The sequence below is a fragment of the Rhinolophus ferrumequinum genome, chromosome 6, assembly GCF_004115265.2.
Source record: "Rhinolophus ferrumequinum isolate MPI-CBG mRhiFer1 chromosome 6, mRhiFer1_v1.p, whole genome shotgun sequence".
NCBI classification, from domain to species: Eukaryota; Metazoa; Chordata; class Mammalia; order Chiroptera; family Rhinolophidae; genus Rhinolophus; species Rhinolophus ferrumequinum.
Genome location: NC_046289.1, coordinates 52,876,254 through 52,894,786, shown reverse-complemented (window position 1 = coordinate 52,894,786; position 18,533 = coordinate 52,876,254). Strand labels below are relative to the sequence as shown.

The window sequence follows — 18,533 nt, the reverse complement described above, 5'->3', positions numbered from 1 at the left end:
TATTTTTACTACTTTTGTCTTTTAATCTTCATATTAACTTTATAAATGATTTATCCACTACCTTTACTATATATTTGCCTTTCCAGTGAGACTTATTCTTTCACAAGTTTTCTTACTAGTTTGTACCCTTTAACTTCAGCTTTAAAAAGTTCCTTTAACATTTCTTGTAAGGTTTAGTGATGAACTCCTTAAGATTTTGTTTGTCTGAAAAATCTCTTTATCTCACCTTCAATTCTCAACGATAACTGCTAGATACAGTATTCTTAGAGATTGTTTTTCTTTCAGCACTTTGAATAGATCATGCCACTACCTTCTGGCCTGCAGAGTTTCTTCTCAGAAACCCCTGATGGTTTTACAGGGGTTCCCTTGTATGTAACAAGTTGTTTTGCTGCTTTTCAGATTCTCTCCTTGTCTTTTTAACTGTTCACATTTTAATTATAATGTGTCTTAGTGTGAGTCTCTTGGGGTTAATTGGAACGTTCTAGGCTTCTTTGATCTGGGTATGTGTCCTTCTTCAGGTTAGGGAAGTTTTCAGCCAGTACTTCTTCAAAGAAGAACTCTTCCCCTTTCTCTCTTCTTCTGCGAGCCCTATAATGTGAATGTTAGTGTGTGTGATGTATCCCATAAGTACCTGAACCTATCCTTACTTTTTCTTCAATCTATTTTCTATTTTCTGCTCTGACAGAGTGAGTTCCACTGCCTCGTCTTTGAGTTTACTGATCCTTTCTTCTGCTTGATCTAGTCTGCTGTTAAACCCCTCCTGGTATATTTTCAGTTCAGTTATTGCATTCTTCAGCTCTGTGATTTGTATTTGGTATTTTCTTATACTTTCCACCTCTTTACTGAAGTTCTCACTGTGTTTATCCATTCTTCTCCACTGTTCAGAGAGCATCTTAATGGCCATTACTTTGAATTCTTTATTAGGTAAATAAGTTATCTCCATTTCATTAAGGTTTTTTTCTGAGGTTTTATCGTGATTTTCGATCTGCAACATATTCCTGTTTCTTCATTTTGCACTACTCTGTGTTTCTATGTAGTTTATGAAACAACTACCTCTTCCAGTCTTGAAGAAGCGACCTTGTGTAGGAGATGAACCTTGTCTTTTAATCATGCTCTAACTCTTGCTTGTCTCTCAAAACTTTTGGGTCTGTCCACGCAGATTATTATATTTTTAATAGCTTCCAGTATGTACCAAGACCTGTCAGTGTCCCAGAGGGGAGCATCTCAGCACCTAGACTTAGACTGATTGGAAGTCAGATCCCCCGGCAACAGCCTTAAATTAGTATGTAAATATTGAAATATTGTCCCATGAAACTGAAAACATAAGCCCCACTGGCCACCTGTGCTAAGCGACCTGACCTGGAGCTGCCCTCTGGGTAAGTCGCAAAAATGAGGGCTCCTGACGAGTGTATAAAGCTCTTTCCTGGGAGATCCAGCAAGCAGGAGCAAGGCAGAGGGAGAGTGCCAAGATGGCATCCACAGCATCCACTTCTTGAGAGCAGCTCTGCAGGCCACTAGATGTATACCGATCCTCAAGCCTGCCCCTCAGGCCAAAGCTCCAAGACAAGCAAAGAGGCCTCCTTCACAGAAAAACTGAGGGTGAGTTCCCCAGTTTACTAGGGGGTGGTAGCCTGCCAAAAGCTGTCTGATTGGCATAGTCCCTAGGGAACCCAGGAATGAAAGCACCACTGACCAACAGAGACAGATGAGTAAGGGATATCCCCTGGGCCACAGCTGTAAAATCAAGGCCCCAGATGTAAAAACCAGGGCATGAGACACATGTAAGGCTTTTCTTTGGGAGACACTCGTGCTCTGGAGAAACGCAGAGGGAGAGGTCCAAGATAGCACCTGGTCTAGCACCTGTGTAATTCCTCTACCATCTCTCTTCTCTAAATTTCCACCCAAATTCAGTTTTACTACACTAATAGTTCTTCAATAGTTTCAAACGTTTCTGAAATCATGTTAGTAAAAGGATAAATTCAGATATGAACATGGTTGTCTACATAAAAAACAAAACAAAACAGAACAAAAAACACCCAGTAAACTCTAACATTATCTTGTATAATCATACCATTTTGTAGATGAAGAAACTAAGGAATAGAGAAGTGAAGATGATTTGCAATCATAGTTACTTAGTGAGTGGTTCTTTACATCACACTTGTGAATCAAGCAGAATTGTATTCAATGAGTATTCAACACATATTTGTTGACTGGTGGGCATGCAACATTGTCAAAAGGTTTCTTCTGAAGAATAGTCAACAGTCACCAATCTACTTAGCTGCATAAAATCTCAAACTGATAAATACATACAGTTATAATGTAAACAGTATGACATTCTTTTAGAAACTATGCTAGTAGAAAATGATGAGTAATATACATTTACCTGCCTTTAATGATTATATAGGAGAGAAAAATGAACAAAGACTTAGAATCTTCACAAAACAGGATATCCAATTGGCAAAAAATAAATAAAATTAGTCATCAAGGAAATACAAACTAAACCCCAAATGGGAAAAAAACTTAATGTCCATACAAAGTAGAATGGACAAAGAAATTATGGTATGCATTTATAAGTAGAATAATACTAAACACAATTTAAATGAATGAAACAAAATTACACAAAACAAAATGCATGAATCTACTATGGTATTAGGTTGGTGCAAAAGTAATTGCAGTTTAAAAGGTTAAAAATTGCAGAAACTTCCTAGTTCGGCCTGGTGCCCACCAGAATAAAGCTGGAGTGTTCTCAAAGCTTTATCCCAAAGAAGTGTCATTATTTGTCGTGAGTGGTAGATTCCACAGAAGAAGCCACCTACAGGCTACCTGACCTGTCATGGAGCTTGCCCACTACAAAATGCTTTCTCCCTTGCAGGGGTGGAAGGGTGGAGCGGGGAAGTTAAAAAGTACTAGAAGCAAGGATCCTAACTTCATGGCTGCCTGAGACAGTGGATAAAAGTTGGGGCAAACAAGATATTAACCAAAAAGCTTAGAAGAAAAAGCTGGGAAACAAGATGTCCATAGAAGCTTTGAAAAACTCCGACATATTCCTGGGAACTGACATATTCCTGGGAACCGCAGAAGGCCTTGCATATGTAAAGAGCTGTGTGTACTTCAAGAACTGAGAAGGCCCTGAGCTCTCACCTCTGGCTAAACTTGAGGCTCTGCAAAAGCAGGAAGTGAAGGTTAAGGAAGGGTTTTCAACTGCTGGATTGTTTATGGTGTACAAAAATACACACATACACACACACACACACACAGCCCTTTGGCAAAGCCTGGGACATTTAACTGGTCCAAGGTGTTTAAGGAAATCTCTGTCCAATCAATAGCTGACCATTAAGCTAACCAAGTAGAAACTTCAATGGCTTGACAAAAAAAATGAGAGAATTTATCACTAGCAAAACTGGTCTTATAGAAGTACTAAAGGGAGTCATTCAGGCTTAAATGACAGGACACTAAACAGTAACTCAAATCCACATGAACCAATTTATTCTTCTTATATTGCTCTTTCTGTAGTAAAGGTAACTACAGGATCCAGTTCTTTCCACAAGTTTGGGAAGTTCTCATTGACTATTTGTTTGAACATACTCTGTTCCCTTGTCTCTTTCTGGTATGCCTATTATTCTTATATTGCTCTTTCTGTAGTAAAGGTAACTACTTAAGTAAATTTAAATACACTCTATTTGTTGCTTTGTAACTCCTTTACTCTCCTATCTGATCCAGAAGACAGCTGCATAAAAATGAATGGGGATGAAGGAGAGAATAGATATATAAAATTCACTCAAACATATACATATATACTTTTACACAGATGGATATCTAAATTAATTAGGTTGGTATGCATGGGTGAGAGACAGAGTGTGTGTGTGTGTGTGTATACTCACACTTACAGTGCCCAAAAAATGTATACATGTTTTAAGAAAGGAAAAAAACTATTAAAATTGTAATACTCAATATATACCAATAACAAAAGATGAATCCAAGTCACGTTTGACTTCTGCAATTACAAGAGGTGCTCAAAGTAGTTACCATCAGCATCCAGACACTTCTGATTACAGTGAACTACTGACTGAGCAACGTTGACTAAAGTGTCCACATGTATACATTTTTTGGCACTCCCCCCCAGTATACACACACACACCACGCTTTTTTAAAAAAAATAAATTATGCTGTTAACTAATCTCTAGGACAACTACAGAAGAAAATAATTTTTAAAATATACATAGTAAAAGAAACAAGTGAATTAAAATGGTTTGACAGAAAATACCTATTTAACACAAAAGAAGTCAGCAATGGGTAACTGAGGAATAAATACAGGCATAAGACACATAGAAAACAAATAGAAAATGGCAAGTGTAAATCCTATCTTCTCAGTAATCACATTAAATGTAAATGGATTAAATTCCTCAACTGAAAGGCAGGGATAGGCAGAACAGATTTAGAATAAAATATGATCAAACTATATGAGGTATGATCAAACAATATGGTGAATGTTTAAATAAAAAAAAATTTATTACAGTAAAAGACACATTACCATTAATCCCCCTCAAAATAATCCCCCTCTCTTCGAACACTCTTATCCCATCATTCTTGCAACTTTCTGAAGCAGTTCTGGAAGACCTCTTTTGTGAGTGCCGGCTGCCTCGATGGCCTGAGTCATTTTGACTTTGGGGAAGAGCCAGAAGTCGCAGTGCCCGATCTGGTGAATAAGGTGGATGAGGACACATGGTAATGTTTTTGACAGAAATTGCCATGTACCAAAAGTGATGTGTGACATGGAGCATTGTCATGATGGAGGATGATTTACGACACACTTTTAAAACACACCATCTCTCAACCATAGCTGATTTCTCACACCCGACTGACTGCACCGAACAAGTTGAAACTTGTCACACGCTGTTACTAACGTTCGATGCGCTGCTTCCCATACTGAAGATCTCTGCCTTTACATTGGATGGCACTTGGCAGCAGCATTCACTCTATTTTGTCATCACAACAGAAAGGCTCTGTGTCACACATCACTTCTGGTATGGCAATTTCTGTCAAATAAAAACATTACGGCGTGTCCTCATCCATCTTATTCACTGGATCTGGCACAGTGAGACTCCTGGCTCTTCCCCAAGTCAAAATGACCATGAAAGGTAAACGTTTTGAGTCTACAGGATATTGAGGCAGCCACAGTGGTGTAACTAAAGACACTCACAAAAAAGGATTTCCAGAACTGCTTCAGAAAGTGGCAAGAACAATGGGATAAGTGTGTTCAAAGTGAGGGGGAATATTTTGAGGGGGATTAATGGCAATGTGTATCTTACTGTAATAATTTTTAAAATGTAAACATTCACTGTAGTTTTCGATCACACCTTGTATGTCATCTACATACTACATATATATTTTAGATTCAAAGACACAAATAGGTTGAAAGTAAAAGAACAGGATATAGCATGCCAGAAGTAACCAAAAGAGAACTGTAGTGGCTATACTAATATCATAGGAAAAGACTTTAAGATAAAAATTGTTACTAGAGACAAAGATAAACATTATTTTATGATAAAAATTTCAGTCCATCAAGAAGATATAACAATCAACTTATTATGCACCTAACAACTGAGTTCCAAATACACAAACAAAAATGGACAGAATTGAAGGGAGAAATAGATAATTCAACAATAACTGGAGATTTTAATAGTACATTTTCAATAATGGATAGAACTAAGTAGAAGATAAACAAGGAAACAGAAGACATAAAACAGTATAAATCAACTAGACCTCACAGATATCTATAGAACACTCCACCATCTAGCCAACAGCAGAATATACATTCTTCTTAAGTGCACATGGAATATTCTCCAGGATAGATCATATTTTAGGCTATAAAACTCTCAGTACATTTGAAAGGAATGAAATCACATAAAGTATTTTCAGCAATTATAATGGAATGAAATTAGAAATCAATAACTGAAGGAAATGGGAAATTCACAAATATGTGGAAATAATAATAGGTCAAAGAAGAAATCATAAGAGAAATTAGAAAATACTTTGAGATGAATAAAAATGCAAGCACAACACACCAAAACTTATGGAATGTAGTGAAAGCAGTACTTAGAGGGAAATTTATGGCTGCATATACCTACATTAACAAAGAAGAAAGGTCTCAAATGAATAACTTAATCTTCCATGTTAAGAAACTAGAAAAATAAGAGGAAACCACAACCAAAGCAGGCAGAAGGGAGGGAATAATAAGGATTAGAATGGAAATAAATGAAATAGGGAATAGAACAAAATTAACACATCCAAAAATTGATTCTTTGAAAAGATTAACAAAACTGGTAAACCTTTACCTAAGCTGGCCAAGATTTAAAAAAGACTCAAATAACTAAAATCAGGACATTACTACCAACCTTATAGAAATAAAAGGGACTAAAAGAGAATACTACGAAAAACTGTATACCAACAAATTTGACAACCTACATGAAATAGACAAATTCCTAAAAAACCATAAAGTACCAAAATAGAATCAAAATGGACTCAGAAAGAAAGAAGGCAATCTGACCTATAAAAAAAGATTGAATTAGTAATTTAAAAAGTATCCACCAAAAAAAAAAAAAAAAAAAAAAGTCCAGGTCTAGATGGCTTCACTGGTGAATTCCACCAAACAGTTAAAAATTAATACCAATCGTTTGTAAATGCTTTCATAAAAATAGAAGAGGGAATACTTCCAAACTCATTCTGTAAAGCCAACATTAACCTGATTCTAAAACCTGACAAACGCATCACAAGACTTATACAGACCAATATCCCTTATGAATATATATGTGAAAACCTTTAAGAAAATACTGGCAAACTGAGTCTATCCATATATATAATTTATGATTTATCCCAGGAGTACAAGATGGGTTTAACATGATTTAAAACTCCCATTCTTTAAAAAATATATATAGCTGTAATCCATTTTGCTTTCTTTAGAAAATATAATTTTAAAACTTTTAACTTGTTACTTCCTAATACTTGGATCTACTTCTCGCCTGTCTGCAGTCTTTCTATTTTTCTTATCTCTCAAGTTATTTAAATCCACACAGCAAATTATAGTTTTAGGCAATGTACAGTCAAATGAGAGAATAGCCTGGAACTCCCATATACTCTAATTCTGTGGAAACACAAACATACTTTCTTCTTAGCAGATGTTGTGAAGCTAATACATGTTACTGTGCTGTTTGTCTTATAACACTCATATTATTTGTATGCATATATACTAACTGTATGTGAACTAATTCATACTTTGAGCAGCTTATTTATTCACACTATGTGGAAAGTCCTAACCAACTTTACTTGTAATTACTTGCCTAACCTTTTCTACTCATTCAGTTTGATATTACTCAAATTTAACAAGTTTGCCTTCTCACCTATATGAACCACTCATGGAATCTGAGTTCTAGCCTGATATTCATCCCTAACTAGTTTTGTGACACTGGAAGAGTCACCTAACTTCTCTGGGCTTTAATATTTACATCTATACAATGGGGATGGGAGTGTACTAGAAGACTTACGAAGTCTTTAACAATACTGAAATTTTATGTCAGAGATCAGATTCCATTCCCATTACTGTTAATATTAAATTAGTGACCACTATGTAGAAACACTGTGGGGAAACAACAGTAAATAAAATATATTCTTAGTGAAGTGGGTTTTTTTTAACTAAAATACCCAGACTCAGATACCCATACTGTATAGTACTACAGTATGTATGGTGTTGTACTGATTATAAAGACAGGTATAATTATCAGCATAATTCTTTCAAATTTCATGAAAAGAACTGATATTTTTTTCCTAGTCACATTATTATAAAAAATTTCCCTTACTTACTACTTCGTTTTAAAACTCTAGTCTAGGTCACTTCTTTTTATCTTTGCTGAACTGCAAATGAAAAGCTCAAAATTGGAGCTCCCACTACTCACCCCAAAAAATATGTTTTGGTTCTCTTTTGTTTAGGAAAACCCTTGAACTTTTCTCAGTGAAAAAAATTATAAGGATTTATGAAAACCTTAGAAAATGATTTAGAAAAACAGAAAAAATGTTATAGAAAAATAGACCATGCCTTGCCCAAGGCAGGAAACTTTAAGAAACATAAGGACTGCTTTCATGAGCCAGAGTCACACTTCCACAAATGTAGGATGCTGTCTCTAATGGTGATAGCAAAGGGTTGTGCAGTGGAAGGACATTACTTCAAAAATGTGAAAATCCTGGCTTCCCTTATTAATTCACTAGGGAAATGTCATACATTAATTTGCCTTTTGGAAAACTAGCAGGACATCTCTGGATAACTAGCTCCTCAACATTTCCTACTTCAGACAACTTTTAGAATTTTAGAGCTAAAAGAAACCTCAAATCTCTTCAACTGCCTCATTTTAGAGATGATGCAACTGACAAAAAAGTGGTCAAAACACTTGTTCAGGTCATACAAGTTTAATGACAGAATCTATTCGCTTGATTATCAAACCAGGGTTTCTTCAACATATCAGACATTTGCCTGATATTAGCTTTTAGTGAATTCAAATTTGCTTCTTTGTAGTATCATAGGGTTATCTCTATTTTAACAAACTTGAAGTTAGTGAAGAATTTGTGAGATACACACAACATGATTGTATATAAACACACATACACACACACTCATGTATTCTTGATGAACGTTAAGAGCTGTGTCTTATTAATATTATCTTCAAAACTTATTATAGGGACGGATACATAGCAGGTATTCAACAGATTGTTGTAGACTGAGAGAAAGAACTTTATAAACTTGAATTAACATGCACTGTTAGCTTTAATTTTCCTAAAGGGAAAAAAACCTAAAGCTCTTCAGTTTTACTTTGTTCCCTTGATCATTTCAGACACTTTTCTCTAAATTTTCTCCAGTTCCATTATGTTTCTTAAGGTGAGGAAATCAGAATTTTGAATGAGGGTAGAAAGTTCTCTTTCTAGATACCGATAGTCTTCTCAATAAGTGTAGTTCCTTTGCATTATCTTACATTGGTTAACAGCAGCACTTATTTGACTGTTTTCTTCCAAATTGTGTAAGTACAACATATTAATGCTTGCTGGTTGACATTTCAATACCCAGAACATTTTGGTTTTATTCACTCTGCCAGAATAAATTTCCTCTTCCAAATCAATTATAAAAATGTTAAACAAGACTAGATTTGGCATCTAATAACTTTTCTTTATCCAGAAAGGCCCATTAGCTTTTATACTTTTGTTTCCTGTGTTTAAATAAATTATCTATATAATCAAAATTATTTGAGTATCTAATATGTGTAAGCCACTGCACTCCTTTTTCCATGGGTAAGTAATTCACAACACTTCAGATATCTTTTTCTTTGGTTGGTATAGAAAAGGATTTAAAAAGTTTTGGATTCATGAAAAAGGCCTTTCAGAATAAAAACATATTTTAGTTTTCCATATGCACTGATTTATTCATTGCTTTCCACTGTCCTTCTAACCCCAATACCCTTCCTGTTACCCTTAAGAATGCTACAGAAATCCACTTATTCAGCAATCCTACGCCACTGTCCCTCTACCCTCAGACACCTCTCCTGTCATCCAGGAGAAGTCCTTTTATTCAGTAATCCTGTCCTTAGTTACATATGCTACCAGAGAAACTTAGAGGTGGAAGGAGTATCAGAGACTTCTACATTAAACTCCTATATACCACCGTGATATTCACCAATGATAAAACAAATCATTGTAGCCAAGTGTAGTACTTAAGCTTTTTAATACATCGGTGTGCCTGACATATACATACAATACTTACTTGTACTCATCATAGACTTCCTGTTTGGGGAGTGAAGTCTCAGGATGTTCCTCTAGAGTATTCCGAATCCAGAAAAAGGCATGCCTTTGCTGTGCCCGACTAGATGACATGGCATTCTGATCACTAATCGTAAAACGAAAACAGGTTTTAGTTGCACTAGACAGCAATTCGTGGACAATTTTTGAGACAGGGCTAAAATGTTCCACTAAATAATTCTGTGTAAACACACTATAAATGACCAAAACAAACTCAGGACATACAGCAGAAGTCCAGTTATCTACATAGAAGTGTCCACCTGTGGTTGTGAGTTATTTTCTACAGCTAGTGTCCGACTGAAGTGATTGCCCCGTTCCATCCCTCCCCATAGTCTCTAAAGTGGTTTAAGTGATGGAGCATTAACAACAGAAGGTATTTATTTTGGCCAAAATTACCTCTAATTGGGTATTTGGTTACTTACTTGCCTGTTCATTTGCATAAACTTACTAAATCATCAAACTTTTAAGAGTTATAGAAAAAATTATTTTCTATTTGCTCAGCATTCTCAAGTAACTGCCCTGAAATCTTACTAAAGCACTCTATGCCCTAGAACAGGGGTGTCCAAACTTTTTTCAACGTTTTTCACCAAGGGCCATATGTGGTAAAATACACAAACAGCCGGGCCACTCACTGGAGAAGTACATATTGCCTCACCTGGTTTATTTAAGTAAACTAAATATATTTTTGGAATTTGCTGCAGGCTAATTAATAATGGATTGCAGACCACAGTTGGCCCGCGGCTGCAGTTTTGACACCCCTGCTCTAGAAGGAAATTCACACCAGAGAGATGTTAAAAGGACAAATCTCCCCCTATTGCCCTTCCTGTAACTGGGTCCCCTCCCAGGCAAACACCTCCCTTAAACACTGTAAGTTTGTATTACATGGCAGTGTCACTTATAAACTAATTCCATGAAATGGACACCTAAGATAATACGGAAGCTCCTCTATTAATTCTGACATTGATCTCAGTTAACTATAACAATAATTTATTTAATTCCAAAGATACTAGAAAGTTTCTACACAGAAAATGATTAAAATAGTTGTGAAATTTAGTCCGAGGGAAAAACGGTATAAGCAACAGAGTTTTCATTCCATTTCTTTTTACACACAATTGTAAAGTAATAGAATGTTAAGCATATATGAATGTTAACTTATATGAATGAAATTAATTCTGAAAAACACTTAAAAGGGTAAAGAAACTTTTAGAATGCATGAACCAACAACTTCTTTCTATATTTTCTAGATGAGACTATTACATATCTTTAATAACGAAAATATAGTAATAGCCTCCGGCATTTAAAATATCTTACATTTTTCATATATTCATGTTCCATAACGGCAATTTCAGTTTTTTTTTTCTTTTTTATATTTTGTGATCTACTCACCTAATGATACCTACTTATCGGTTTACTCTTTAGTTTCTGCTTCATTTTCACAATCCCTATACTTCATAAATATACTGATCTGTTTATAAAACATATCCCAAATTGCATTTCACAGTATTTACCCAGGTGCACAAATGAATTAGCAAAAACTATAGGTAAACACTCAACCAATTATGATCAAAGACTAAAATGATGTTTTGCCATTCTGATTTCCTAATTTCTGATGATTTTAAGAATAGTGCAACAAAATAACAATCTCTCTCTCCAGATTTCCTATAAATACTATAATGAGGGCAAAGAAAAGAGACATACCTTTTCTCTCCATTGCTGAGACCAGAAGGCAGCTGAAGGTAGAGGTAGAGTTTCTCTAGGTCTGTAAACTTCTCAACTTCTTGCTGGTTACAAAGGATTAAAACGAAAGATCATTTTAAAAACACTTGTTTCTCCTTCAACACAATTTACTAACACTTCTCTAAAAAAATATTGACTGTCTAAATTTAAATCAGATAGAATGAGTCACCTGCCAAAGAAACAAGATCTAGGCTTTTTTATCATCACTAAAATAATATAGAATTTTGGTAGCCTAACTAATTGCATTGCAATTGAAAATGTGGACAGGTAACTGGCATTACTGGTGGCAGAATTTATTATTATATAATAAAGCACAGCTTAAACACAGATCCAACTTTTTTTTTTTTAAAAAAAGCTTAAAATGACATGACAGCCTATTCTTATTCTCACCAAAAGTCATCTACAAAACAGTTTAATCTTAGAATTTATCCAGACTGATTTAATCTACCAATTACATGTAAATAACTCCCAGATCCACATCTTGTTTCTTTCCACTGTCAATGGGGTATTTTCCAATTAGCTCTCACTCTAATACCAAATAGATTTACCAGCAATATCTTTATAACTCTCCCCTCAAAGGAAAAAAAAAAGGCAAAACACATTTCCAAAAGACACTTCCTTTCTCAATTGTTATTTAATGCCTTCTTCTCTCCAGTTCCCGTGTTCAGTTTTGGAGTTTGCTTAATTTTGTTCCTCTTGGTGCATTCTACTTTAATCCTTTACTTATTCTTCTTTAACGCTTTCCCCCATATTCTACCAGTCTCTTTATTTTCCCAGCCACCACATTAGTCTAGGTCTTCAGCTGTTATTCTTTTTACAATAAAGAAGAAATCATTTACTCATTTATTTATTTATTCATTTTTATTTTCTGCCATGTTTCACAAACGATTTTACGGTAACTACGAACTTACACTGTGTATCACAATCTATACAAAGACCGGAAATACACAGCTGAACAACACAGTAATAGTCCTTGTTCTTAAGGAACTTACAATGATTCTCAAATTATTAAAATGTTTACCTAGCTGATTTCCCTGCCTCTAACCTCTCCCCATTTAACCTGTCTTAAACATAGTTGCTACTGTGTTTCTCCGAAAATAAGACCTATCTGGAAAATAAGCCCTAGCATGATTTTTCAGGATGACATCTCCTGAACATAAGCCCTAATGCGTCTTTTGGAGCAAACATTAATATAAGACCCGGTCTTATTTTGGGGGAAACACGGTAAAATATTTTTTATTGATTATTATTATCGCCCACTTAATTCTAACAATGTCTACCATATTAAATTCAAGGTAGGTTATGTTACCAAAGAAACCCACAAAAGTATCATCATGGGCAACATTTGAGAAAATGTAATATAAAAAAGCATTTTTTTTGGATAAAGGAAATATGGTGTATATAAGTGCAATGGAATATTACTCAGCCGTAAGAAAAGAATGAAATCTTGCCATTTGCCACTACAACATGGATAGAACTTGGGGGAATTATGCTAAGTGAAATAAGTCAGACCGAAAAAGATACATACTGTACGATCTCACTTATGTGTGGAATCTAAACAACAACAAAAAGCAAACAAAGAAAAGAAATAGCCTCCCTCCCCCCCACCATGAGTTCATGGATATAGAGAACAGATTGGTGGTGGCCTGAGGTAGGGGGTGGGCAAAATGGGTAAAGGGGCTCAAAAGGTACAAATTTCCAGTCATAAAATGAATAAGCCACAGGGATGTAATGTACAGCATGGTGACTATAATAAATAAATAAATAATACTGTAGTGAATATTTGAAAGTAGCGAGGAGTGGATCTCATCACAAGAAAAATAAATTTTTGTAGCTATGTCTTGTGACAGATGTTAGCCAGACTTATTTTGATGATTTTTCAATATGTACAAATATTGAATCATTATGTTGTACACCTGAATTTAATTTTATGTCAATTATACCTCAATTAAAAAAACATCACGGAAACAAAACCTTATTTTTGATGACTAAGAATAAAAAAACTTCATACTGTTGGAGAAACCTTGAATTCTATAGTTTTCAAATTTTACATATACTAGAGAAAAGAGCAGAGAAGAAATTCCAGGAGGAATTCAGAAGATAATCCAAATTAGGATAAGGTGCCAAAAAAGATGATTTAAAGATGGATGCCAGAAAAAATTTTGATAAAGATCAAACTCACTGCCTTGTTTTGTTTATTTTTGCCTTTCGAACAATGAAAACTTATTACTGTTAATTACTCTTTCATTTGTTATGTGGGACTCAATAGACAGAAGGAAAAATCTGGAGTTTACTGAAACTGATAATGGCAAAATTCTATGAAGCAAATGTGAACAAAATGACTACAGCATGTAGCGATGGCATTCTTTCTAGTCCAGCAAGGCTGAGTTTACTGTGAAGAGTTTTGATTTTGGATATACTGCGTTATTTATAGTTAATTACTGGCTTCTAAAACATTGACCAGTTGTGTAGTAGAAGACCTTAACCCTCCTTGATTACTATCAAGGCAAGAATATCAGGTGGCAAGTATGTTAAACATCAGATTATTTGATACGTCTTGTTAAGATTTAAATGTTAAAAATAAGAGTTTTCTGTTCCATGTTAAGATTTACTGGTTGTCAAAAAGAAATATGTTGTCTGGATTTATGAAATGGAAGAACAAAGTTGCTTTATTTTTAGAGCATTAGAAAAAAGATGAACTGCATAAACTTTTAAAAAATGTAATTTTTAAATTCAGCCACAAAAAGGACTGATATATACACCATGGATGAACCTTGAAACATTATGCTAAGTGAAAAAGCCAGACACAAAAGACCACATATTGTATGATTCCATTTCTATGAAATAACCAGAATAGGCAAATCCATAGCTAGAAAGATTAGTGGTTGCCAGGGATTGAGGGGAGGGGAGTATGAAGACTGACTGCATAATGGTTTCCCTTTGGGGTGATGAAACTAGTTTTGGAACTAGACAGAGGCAGTAATGGTTACACAACATTGTGAATATACTAAAATATCACTAATGGTAAATTTTATGTTATTTGTATCCTACAATAAAATTACACCGTAGAATACAGCTTGGCATATTTGGCAGACATATCTGACATATTTGACCTGAAACTTCAAATGACAAACTTCAACATTCCCATTTATTAGGCTTACAAGTCTTCCATTTTCTTGAGTTGAATAAGTTAAATTCTCAAAGCAAAATTACTGAAAATGGTTTCAAGTTTCGGGAAACCTCAAATATTACCTAGTCCGTTAAATGAACCAAGGTGATAATTTCCTACTGTTGTGGTTGAAGATCTTGCCTGAAAGCTTATGAGGACTTCTCATACATTTCAATCTTAGCAAAAAGATACCTAAAAGGAATTTTGGAACTAAAATTTGATTTAGATGTCAAAGACATTCCAGAAAACCACTGTGGAAAATTTTGGGTAAAAATCTCCCTCTTTACTCCAGACGTTATGTGTCATCATACCATTTACATAAGGATACATTTATGAAACTTTTTTTCAAACCTTTGGCTATGAAAACAAAGCAATGCTACAGACAGCATTGCAAATGACCTAGATAGTGTTTTGATCTTTCACATTTGGACAGAAAAGCTTGGAGCAAACAAACCGATTCAACATTCACTTTGATATCATGTGATCCAGAGGAAAATAAAGGTGTAATGCAAGATATGCAAAATCGTTACTTTTGGATGTTCAAGATGTAAGTTGGTTTGAATCCTACCACTTGATTCCCTTCCCTTCTGAAGCTTTGGCTGATAAGTATTCACACTAAGAACTATCTAATATTCACACAAGGAGTTATCTAATTCCTTCTATGAGGTGCAAATAGAGTGAAGAGAAAGAACATGGGACACAAACGGTGCTTATCAAATAATCCATCTGCTCACTTATATTTCTCAACCTCTACTGCAGTTAGCTTGGGGCCATGAAATGAGCACACACGATGCATTTCATTTCGCAGCTGACGTAGTTAGGAATCAATGTGTCACGTCTCTGCTTTTTCCCCATTTGTGCACCTTCCAAGGTATGTGTTTCACTGGTGAGGCTACAACATGACAGAGTTTGTCAATATAGGTTCCTGAGGGATCAATGATTTGTGCTGTACATAAAATGTATTAGGTTGGTACAAAAATAATTGTGGTTTAAAAAGTTAAAAATTGCAAAAACCATAATTACTTTTGCACCAACCTAATAAATGAAAATAATTTTTGTAATCAGACCACTGATGTTTCAGGCTTACTTTGTTAACAGCAACATAGCCTAGCCCATCCTGATTAATACAGAAAGTAGGCTTTTCCCTCTAGCACTTCTGAAAGAACTGAAGATCCCCATTATATATGCAGATAAAAATGTAGGGAGAAGAAAAGGGCTCCTCTCTGTAATCACAAAAGCTTTCATTCACTCATTCGTCGAGTAGTATTTAACTTATTTTGAAATTTCAAATTATATTAACCAAGAACATACTTATGTTTTTCAAAATGGAACACAGGCTAAAAAAAGGTCGAGGAGCACCAGTTTAGAATATACAGCTTTCACATTCTCTTCCACTTAACTTTTACTTAAAACAAATAAACAACCTAGTTAAAAATTCAACTCTAGTATGTTTCGTATACATGATCCTGCAATACGCCTGTTTGCCCCTCTACTTTCAGCCACAGAAAATACTCAGGAATTTATACTCAATAAATTCATATTTACTGATTGTTTTAAAAAATGTTTTTCACTATGTAGTTACACCCCCGCCCCCCCCACACACACACACTAGACTGAAGATGCTGATTTGTCCAAACTGAATCACCTTTTGAGGTAGAATCCTGAAAGATAAGAAAGAGCCTGATGATGGGAACTCTTTAATATTTTAATAGCCTATTTAAAATTTAAATTATAAAGTATTTCAAAGTACATAAAGTAGGTAAACATGTATCACTATCCATATTTAAAATATGATAACTTTCTGCCATTGTTGCTCCAGAATTCGTTGACTTTTAAACAGATTTATACAATAGTGTTACATGAATTAAAACAAGTTTATTCATTTTTCTACTGATAGATAACTAGTTATTATAAAATTTCACTACTTCAAGTATTGCTGCAATGAAGATCCTTATTTGTGACCGCTGTGTCCCTGTGTGAGAGCTTTTCCTATGGAATATAACCAAAAATATAAGTACTTGGTCATAAAGGATGTACGTGACCAATTTTATTGGGTATTTCCAAACTACAGCCCAAAACTGTTATGCCAATTTATATTTCCCACAGCAATGCTACAATTTCTCCACATCCTTGGTTAAAATTTAAGGTTTAAATTTCAGCTAATCTCATGGATACGATTACCCAAAGTATCTCACTGTTTTATTTCACATTTTCTGATGAAGATGAGACTGAGTATCTTTTCATATTATTTATCATTTGAGTTTAATACAATGGCTATCAAGTTTTATTTAGCATGCATCAGGAACACCTGGAGAGCTTGTTAAAAGACTGTAAGACCCCTCACCTCCAGAGCTGCAGTTTCTGATTTAGTAGGTCGGGAGTGAGGGCCTGAGAACCTGGATTTCTATTAATAATAAGTTCCCAGGGATGCTGACGCTGCTGGCCAGAGGCTCACATCTGAAGAACCACTGTTCAAGGAACTGCACATCGAAAACGGGGATATTTTGGGTGGGGATGGAGAAGGCAAAGGGATTAGAAAGTACAAATTAGTCACAGTATAGCCATGGAGATATGAAATACAGTTTGGGGAATATAATCAATAATGTTGTAAAGATTATGTAGGGTGCCAGATGGGCACTGGATTTATTAGGGAGACCGCTTCATAGACTGTGTTGATGCCTGATCACTGTGCTGTACACCTGAAGCTGAATAATAATGAATGTCCACGACAGATAGATAGATAGATAGATAGATAGATAGATAGATAGATAGATATGGGAGGTGGAGTACAACATAGGGAAGATAGCCAATGGAATTCTAACAGCTATACTCAATGTCTGAGTATTGTGAGGGGTGTAAATGTCTAAGTATCACATTGTTTTGTAAAAAAAGGGGGGATATTTTATCATGTAATCTGTATACTAACCCTCTACTGATTAGAAATGCTGCTAATATCTTCCCCTAGTTATAGTTTATCTTTTCATTTTGTTTTTGAGTCCTGTGATAATTTCCAGGCAAATATACCAATCTTTTCATTTATAATCTGTGTTTTTTGCATCCTGTTTTGAAATCCTGCCCTATCCCAATGTCATAATGATATCCCATGTTTTCTTTTTAAAGTTTTGTTTTTCACATTTATGTCTTTAGGTCTTTAATTCCTCTGGAATTTACTTTTCCATAAGATATAAAGTATGGACCAAATTAAAATTTTTCCACAGGGTTAGCTAACTGTCCCAGTATAATTATTGAGTAATTCACCAATTCCCTTCTAATTTTTCATGCCACATCTATTATGGGATTCTTGCTTATTGTAGGTTAAAAAGAATGTCATCTTTACTTTCAGTATTTAAAAACATCTTTCTCAGAGTTGGAATTTTATTTAGAAAAAAAAAATCAACAATTTATTCTTGAGAAGGTCACAGAGCAAAATGCATGATTCACTGATCTTTCCTGAATTGGTGTTATAGAAACTTTTCCCATAAGAATACCACTCATTAACTGATAAGTATACTGATAAAGCAGCTTTGGTGGAGCTGCTTTATTAGGTCACCAGTACATCTCCTACTGATAAACAAATAGCTAATAAAAATATAGGACCTATATTATATATTACAGATGAATGAAGCAGCTGTTACATGAGCTTGACTGACTGACCCTTCAAATCTAATCTAGCTAAAGCAGTAGGATATAGTGGTGAGGTACAGGATACAGAATCAGAAGGCCTGGATCTGAGTTCCAGATTTGCCACTCGCTAGCTTTGTGATATTAGGCAAGCCATTCAAGCTGAGTATTA

The 18,533-nt window shown here is 34.9% G+C and overlaps 1 protein-coding gene across 3 annotated transcripts in view; it reads right to left on the bottom strand.

Annotated features, from left to right (window-relative positions):
• The window catches only part of RFX7 (regulatory factor X7), a 96,031-nt gene that overhangs the window by 18,896 nt on the left and 58,602 nt on the right, over positions 1-18,533 (bottom strand). For all 3 annotated transcript variants that reach the window (XM_033108252.1, XM_033108254.1, XM_033108253.1), the window contains 2 exons: positions 11,533-11,615; positions 9,800-9,922 (listed from right to left, as the gene is read on the bottom strand). In XM_033108252.1, the coding sequence (XP_032964143.1) occupies positions 9,800-9,922; positions 11,533-11,615 (206 nt within the window). The remainder of the gene's footprint in view (positions 1-9,799; positions 9,923-11,532; positions 11,616-18,533) is intronic.